The sequence below is a fragment of the Gekko japonicus genome, unplaced genomic scaffold (assembly GCF_001447785.1).
Source record: "Gekko japonicus isolate JY-2015 unplaced genomic scaffold, Gekko_japonicus_V1.1 scaffold815, whole genome shotgun sequence".
Classification (NCBI taxonomy): Eukaryota; Metazoa; Chordata; class Lepidosauria; order Squamata; family Gekkonidae; genus Gekko; species Gekko japonicus.
Window position 1 is genome coordinate 240,448 of NW_015161974.1, and position 8,476 is coordinate 248,923.

Genomic DNA, 8,476 nt, shown 5'->3' on the forward strand with positions numbered 1-8,476 from the left:
TCCCCCAGAAAAAAAAGCCCTGATCATATATATTCTAATGCATCACTTGCACAGCAAATATTTAGTATAGTATAATACAAGTCTTTGTGGTAAACACATATGTCAATATATCAATCTTGCTAAAAGATCTCCATCTCTTTTTCTTTTCCTATTTTTTTAAAAATTCTCTTTACATCTGACCCCATTCCCTGTCATAAAAACACAGTAATGTGAAGCTGTTAAAAATTATCCAGATCCTATCTGTTTTCTAAATCATTTGTCATTTTACACATCATAGGTAGAGGCACTGTGCCAAGCTGTCCAGAGAGTGTTTCCACCTTGTAGTCCAGAGTGAAAAACAAAAAAGTTCCTGGCCATGTCCAGACCAGTCATAGGATGAATCAGCTCTCCAGGGGGCCAGCAATGTGGTCCCATAGCTTCTGCAGGGAACAAATTCTTGTTTTGTGTAGGAACATCTCAGGTTGTCTTTTCACAAGGTCACAGTAGTAACAGAGGAGATGCTCCGGAGAGAATCCACAATCCCTTGAAGAGACACACACAAAATGCAAGTCTGTATTTCAGAACAGAACATTCCAAATAATGCAACCAATACTCTGTCTCGATTCTATTTTTGCAACTGGGTCCTTTAAGCAAGGAAGCATGGTGCCTACTTGAGCTTGCATTTGTTCTAATAAGGGCGTAAAATAGATTCAAAACTGTTGGCCACAACAACGGGCCCATATTGTTAAAGTGTTTATACCCTGTCTGCTTTTTTTGGCTCAAGCCAGCTTATGAAACCAAATTTAAAAATACACAAAACACAGTAAAACCTTCAATGACCCTCCTTCCCCTACACACAAAACACCTACACCTACATTTCTTTAAAAGCCCTAGCAAATAAAATAGCCTTGCAATGTCTTCTAAACATTTCCAGAGACAGTGCTCCCACCTCACATCCTCAGGGAACTTGTTCCATAGGATGAGAGCTAAGGGCCAAACTAGACATTATGGTGGCCATGTGACATGGCTGACATGTGGCTGCTGTCCACCTTGGTTCAAAGGTGGACAAAGCATGGACTGTTTGATGCTAGGTTATCCAGCTTAAGTGGGGAACAGCCAGTAGGTGATAGCCTGAGGTTCACAGTCACCACACAGAGACATATGGGAGGAGATGGTCCTTTAGCTGGGGGAGGGTCCTACCTTCAGCTGATGGGCGCTTAGAAGGCTCGTAGTTCCGGCACTGGTGGATGACCTCCCGCAGGCCAGCAGGACAGTCTTCTCCCAGGGGTTCTTGGTAGCCTTCCTTATAAACTTTCTGATGGATCTCCTGAGAAGTGCAGCCTAAAGGAACAAGCAGAGGGAGATGGGTGTGGGTGATAACTTTTCACACCTTATACCAGAAACCTACTGACCGACAAACATACCTACATGCCTATAGCTACCATCCTGAACATACCAAATGATCCATTGTATACAGTCAGGCTCTATGCTACAGCTGCATCTGCTCCAATCCTACAGACAGAGATTCACACCTGAGGGATCTACAGCACACCTTTTTGGAACTAAAGTATCCACCTGATGAAGTCAGGAAACAGATTAACAAATCCAGAATGATACCCAGAGAAAACCTATTAGAAGACAGGCCCAAAAGAGACAATAATAGAACACCACTACTGGTCACATACAGCCTCCAGCTCAAAACAGTTCAATGCATCATCAATTACTTACAACCTTCACTGAATAATGACAGGCCTCAGCCACACGGGCAGGAAAATGCGGGGGGGAGGCGTGGTTGTTTGCCCCGGATACTGCGCCATCAGGCGTCAGGTTGTGGTCCCGTCGAGCACCCGTGGTTGGGGGGGAGGTGCTGATCACACGAAACGGCAAAGAAGCGGAGCGGCGCGGCAAACGGGGTTGTGTTGTGTTTTTTTAAACTGAAATGTGCGCATGCTCTGTTGGGTGCTTGTGTGCATCTGTGGAGACTTGGGGGGAAAAAACCTTTTTGCGAGGGGACATGGGCGGGCACGGGAACTACCACCGGAAATGCGATCAGACACCCGCCCTTGCCCATCGCGCCCGGAAAATCCGCCTATCTTCCGTTTCTCTAGCGTGCCTAATGCTCCATGTGACCGGGGCCACAGTTCTCTTTTAGAAGTACTGGGGGGCAAACCTTTTCTTGCGTACAGACAGCCCCCCTGTCTCAAACAACTACTCACCCACAATAATGCAGCATCTCATTTGAACATGGATACTGGGACCAGAGCTTGCATTAAACCCAGATGCCAACTTTGCTGCCATAATCACCCAGACAACACAATCACTGGACCTAACAGCATCAACTACACCATCAGAGGCTCATTCACTTGCTCGTCTTCTAATATTGTATATGCCATTAAATGTCAACAATGCCTTTCAGTTCTCTACATAGGACAAACAAGACAAACCCTACGCCAGAGGATAAATGGACACAAATCAGACATCAGGAGTCACAAGACTGAGAAACCTGTAGGAGAACACTTCAACCTTCCAGGACATTCAGTGGGTGACCTCAAAGTAGCTGTTTTATTACAAAGGAACTTCAGAAAGAGAATGGAAAGGGAAATTGCTGAATTACAACACTTGGATCAAAAACCTCCCCAGGATTCAACAGGGATATTGGTTTTTTTTTATCTCATTACATATGCTAACTCATTCAGTCCTCACATATGTATTCTCAACAAGAAGGACTATAAATCCTCTGTATTTTAATGTATTTTAGTGTCTTTTTCAGAATAGTATATAAGAATACTGAATGTATGCAAGGGATATTAGGATGTCTGCTGATATAACAGCATTTTTGGAGGTAGTATTAAGTGCCCTCCACACCTGACAGGAGAGAATGAAGATTCCCAGCTACTCCCCACAATTAGAAAATACACCTTTAGACATTTATCTGCTAGTTTGACATATTTATTGCTTTACAACTGCTGACCCTATAACCTTAACGTTATTTAGTGTGACTTTGCATATCTTGATCATCATCATGTTGCATGTTAATTTGCTGTTCATTCTCTGTCTATATAAGTTTGAACCTTGCCTGCCATTCTAACGTATTTGATAAAGTGTGCGTGCACACAACACGAAAGCTCGTACCTTGAATAAATCTTTGTTGGTCTTAAAGGTGCCATTGGACTCTAAATCTGTTGTACTGCTTCAGACCAACACAGCTGACCAACTGAAAATTTCACAAAGTTACACACAAGCACAAATGTACAGTAACATTACTGGCTTTTCTCCTCCCTCCTATGGTTTAAATAAACATGCAACATAATTCTAATGGCTGCTTTCGGTAAGAAAAATCTGCTTTTACAGGGTGCCTTTTAGTGGAGAGAGAGGGCTTAGAGTAGGGGTGTCGGACTCATTTGTTATGAGGGCCAGATCTGACATAAATGAGACCTTGTTGGGCCGGGCCATGTGTGTCATAAAATGTAATGCCAGGTAGCAGAGATATAAACTTTCTAAAGGACACAAATACAAAGGGATTTTTTTACTTAAAATAAAAACATGCTTAAAACATTAGTACTCTTGCAATATTTTGTTTATTTAACAGTGTCTGATAACTGACACCTCTTGCTCTGAATTATTGCATCAAACTGTCTATGCTATTGCAATCTTGAGTATGCTGTTCAGGTGTGTATCTGTAAACTGCAAACCTACAATGACACAGCAGCAGCAGAACTGGAAGAAGAAGCAGAAGACAGCCAGTTCCACTGCGGGCCTGATAGAAGCCTTCCTGGGGCCTGATCCCACTGTTAAGGTTAAGGTTATAGGGTCAACAGTTGTAAAGCAATGTTTGACACCCCTGGCTTAGAGGGCTTCACTATTTCTCCATCAATTCACTTCCCTGCAGCAACTTTCCTGCCCCCTCTCTATCTTTTTTCTCTCCATACAGAATTACATGTCTGTGGTGAAAAGTGCTGTCAAGTTGCAGGCTCAGGGTTTTCATAGGCAAGAGATGAACAGTGATGGTTTAGCGTTGCCTGCCTCTGTGTAGCAACTCTCAACTTCCTTGGTGATCTCCCATCCAAGTACTAACCTGGGCCAATCCTGCTTAGGTTCCAAGATCTGATGAGATCAGGCTACCCTTGTGGCATTATCAACCACGGGGGTGTGTGTGTGTGTGTGTCACGGTTCAATAAGATACAACCAGAAAACTGTAAAACCATACCAATATGACGCTGTAGACTAATAAATACTATTTTTATTTAAAAACACCAAGGTATTTTTTCATTCAAATTTCAACCTATGAATTTACAATGTAATATTAGAGAATCACTCTTATAACAATGTTACATCAAAGAATCCTATGATATAGGAAAATCAATTTGTGTATATATCTGTAACAATATTCCAAAATTCTGCAGTATATGTTCAGTGGTACAATCCAAATAGTAGGGCTTAAGTAGTAAATTTAAACATAAGTTAAAGAAACACAACCGAGTAATTATTCAAAGTACAAAATATCCAATTTTCCAAAAATCATACACTGAGTAATACTGCTCAACTAACTATTGCAACTTGAGGGTTTAATCCATAGAGAATTAGTGGGAGCAGAATTACTCAGTGTATGAATTCTGGAAAATTGGGTTATAGGAACAAAGATTAATAACTGTGGCATCCAACAGACACAATGGACAGCCTTAGTAGCAGTCCATGATTTGAGGAAGACAGTACGAAATAAATACGGCGTCTTTGTCTATTCATTGAGGCTTTCTAGTTTCTAAAACAAACAACAGATTTTCAGTGCTCATAGGCCAACAGACACAACAATTGCTTTTTGTTCACAGTGTGTGTGTGATAGGATGTAACAGTTAAGGGTACAATTGTGTATTCTGCTCAGTACACTTTGCAGTAGCTTCAGAGATGAGTGTTCCCCAGTATTAGGACTAAACAAATCAGTACTGAACAAAGAGAGTTTAGTCCTGATTGCTATCCTGGATCTGTCGCACATGTTGCTGATGCTCATCAGACAAATAATCTAATCTAGCCCATCTTTGTCTTACCTCTAAAAGGAGTCTTGCCAGTTGCAATCTCCCAAAGCACAATGCCAAAGCTGAAATGAAGTAAAAAGGAAAGTTACATAAGAACAAAGTTTGAATCCAGTGTCACTTTTAAGACCAACAAAGTTTAATTCTGGATATACATTTTCATGTGCATGCACACAAAAGCTTATACCCAGAATTAAACTTTGTTGGTCTCAAAGGTGCCACTGCACTCAAATTTTGTTCTGTTGCTTCAGACCAACACATCTACCCACCTGAAGGAATGTTACATGATCAAGAATTTTATTCCTATCCTTGTTGGAAATGTATGTGTTTACAAGGTCTGACAATTCAGTCATTATAGGGTTACCTTTTTTGCCTAGTATTGCTATTGTTTAGACTGACCTGGAAGGGATACCTGGCACTGAGCCAATGGGGAATTAGCCCGGGAAAAGTAGCTTTCTAATGTGATACAGATTGGTCATTTGTTTCAGGTGACTTCCTTTCTAGGGGTCACGAATCCAAACCCGAAGAATGGGGTGGGTGTTCGATGGGTCCCTGCCAGCCATCAACTATGGGTGCAGGGAGGCTGAGAAGTAATAAAATCAATCAGGTGGAAGGCATCAAAGGCTACCTGAGCCAGTGACTTTTAAATTGGATTGTGGACCATCGCTGGTCAGCTACCCACTTTAAGATACCCACTTGATTGGGGGGGGGATTATTTTTCCTTCCCAGCAGATGTGACTGGGAACATGACCTAGAGTTCTCAACCTCCAACCAGGGCCTAGAGAGTACTCTTGGAATTACAACTGATTTCCAGAATACAGCAATCAGTATTTCCCTCTGGAGGAAACAGCTTCAGAGAGTGGTCTCTAAAGCATCACATGCCCACAAAGCTCCCCACCCCAAACTCTGTCCTCCCCAGGCTCCACTCCTACATCTCCATTCATTTTCCACCCTAGAGTGGAAATGTGGCCGACCTTGTAGCACATCTCTCTCTTTGTTCTGTGCATTCACTGTAGCTGTGTCAAAGGGCAGAAGGGGGCTAACGTTTTAACTGGGAGAATTTTCAAGCATCTTGCCAAGGGGATCCCCTGTTGTAAGGTGATCTGGCGGTCTGCAAAGAATGAACAAGCCAGGATAGTGATCTGCAACATAACAAGCCCATGGAGGAAAGCTACTCATTTGCCAGCCTCTGACCAGTGTTCCCTCTAAGCTGAATTAGTGTGAGCTAGCTCAGTTTTTTTAGCCCCTGGCTCACACATTTTTGTCTTTGCTCAGGAAGGATGGCTCCAGAGCAAACTAATTTATGCAGTAGCTCACAACTTTAATGCCAGTAGCTCACAAAGTAGAACTTTTGCTCACAAGGCCCCACAGCTTAGAGGCAGCATTGCCTCTGACCATTCAGACTTACGCAGTTCAGGCCGGGTTGCACTCCAAAGAAAGGTTCTTGCAGACGCCACTCTAGGTAACTCACGGTGCTGTCCTAAGCAGGTCTATTCAGAATCCTACTCAGGTCTAATCGATGGGTCTTGCTCCCAGGAATATGTTGTTAGGATTGCACTACCAGAGATCCTACACCTTCCCTTGTGCACAAGGTTGTTTTTTCAAAAATACGTTTGTAGAGAAAAACAAATACTGTTCTTTCCCTTCAACACCACAGACATTTCCAGGACTTTTGCGGAAGTGGGCTCTAGTTCACGGAAGCTTATACCAGAATAAAATACTGTTGGTATTTAAGATGCCGCAAGACTCCTGTTCTCTTTTTGCTGCAATAGACTAACAAGGCTATCCCTGTGGAATTAGAAATGGAGCCCACGCTCCACAATGTGAGGGCTCATGTCCAGGCATCCCTGGAGGTTGGCAACTCTAACTGGAGTGTGCTTTTATCAGCAGTTGACATATTGTTATGGTTTGGTGGAGAGGCTGCTGGTCGGTTGTAAAAGAAGGCTGGTTTTTATACCCCGCTTTTCTCTACCCTAAGGAGTCTCAAAGCAGCTTTCAATGGCCTTCCCTTCCCCTCCCTACAACAGGCACCTTGTGAGGAAGGTGGGACTGAGAGAGCTCTGAGAGAACTGTGACTGGCTCAAGGTCACCCAGCAGGCTTCATGTGGAGGAGGAGTGGGGAATTAAACCCAGTTCTCCAGATTAGAGGCCACTGCTCTTAACCACTACACCATGCCGGTAAAACATTTGTTTGGCCTGCAGAAGGTCCCAGGTTCAATCCTCGGTATCTCCAGTTAAAGGATCTGGTAGCTGGTTATGTGAAAGACCTCTGCCAAAGACCCTGCACAGCTGCTGCCAGTCTGGGTAGACAATACTGACTTTAATGGACTGAGGCTCTGATTCAGCATAAAGCAGCTTCAGTGGCATAGTGGCAAGCTACAGCAATGTGTCAATTATCAATTTTAAGTTATAGGCCAAATCACAGCAAAACCTACATGTGGAAGCAACATTTATCCGGGAGATAGCTAGTTCAGAGAGCAGGAATCCTTGGGACTCATGAAGCAGAGATTTTGCAGAGCAGAAGGGCAAAGGTTTCCCATGGGAGACATGTGAGCACTACCACTGGCCCATATCTTCTCCTGGAGTAATGTTTGGATTACCGAGAGCTGTGATGAAGCATTACCATTTATGACTCTTCCTCATCGCATCCGAGAAGCGGCCACCAAAGCAGACTGGGGACAAGGGACCTCTGAACGCAACCATAGCATGGATTGGTGGCAGCCACTTGTCCCCCGTACTTGAGTCATGAAGGAATATTGCCGTAGCTGAGAGCTACAAGACCGGAAGGGGCCAAGCAGTAAAGAGGGGCCAGGGCTGCAGCCTTATAGGGATCTTACCTGTAGATTTCGCTTGGCAGGTCATATATATGGTTTACTGATGTCAGGCCCTGAGGGGAGACGTAGGCCGAGGGAGAGATTTCTTTCTGTTTTTTCTCCTTGTGTTTCCGTCGGAGAGATGACTCCGTTTGAGACAGTTCAAATCCTGACAGCTGGAGTTGGAGGAGAAGGAAGAACACACACAATGTCAACACACAGTTTGGGGTTAAGGATCTTGACAGTGTAAGCCTAAACAGTTACACCTCTCTCAGTCCACTGAAGTTAATGCCTTGGATTACCCTGAGAAACACGTTTGGGCTGCAGGGAATGTTCTGTTCTACCTGACAAGAGCCTTCATGTTATGAATAGATTTTTATTTTTCAATACAACAAACAAACAAAAAGGGGAGAAATTCACTTTCAATTTCTTCAATCATATATTGGTGCCTAATTTATCATAGATTTGTATAATTCACCTTATAAGATTAAAACTGTCACACACAAAAAAAAACCTTTATTGGGGTGAAGATTAAAACTGTAACTTGCAAGTGTATCAAATTTATACAATAAAATCCTTAACAATCTCTAAGTGTCTATATTAATTTCTTCTAATAGTTGTCAAACCATGTATTCGCAAATTTGTTTGTTCTTTCAA

The 8,476-nt window shown here is 43.0% G+C and overlaps 1 protein-coding gene across 2 annotated transcripts in view; it reads right to left on the reverse strand.

Annotated features, from left to right (window-relative positions):
- Positions 1-8,476, reverse strand: part of MLKL (mixed lineage kinase domain-like) — a 20,188-nt gene continuing 11,712 nt past the window's right edge. For both annotated transcript variants that reach the window (XM_015429719.1, XM_015429718.1), the window contains exons 8-11: positions 7,844-7,995; positions 5,022-5,071; positions 1,180-1,320; positions 1-522 (exon numbers count right to left, since the gene is read on the reverse strand). In XM_015429719.1, the coding sequence (XP_015285205.1) occupies positions 470-522; positions 1,180-1,320; positions 5,022-5,071; positions 7,844-7,995 (396 nt within the window). In that variant the 3' untranslated portion in view covers positions 1-469. The remainder of the gene's footprint in view (positions 523-1,179; positions 1,321-5,021; positions 5,072-7,843; positions 7,996-8,476) is intronic.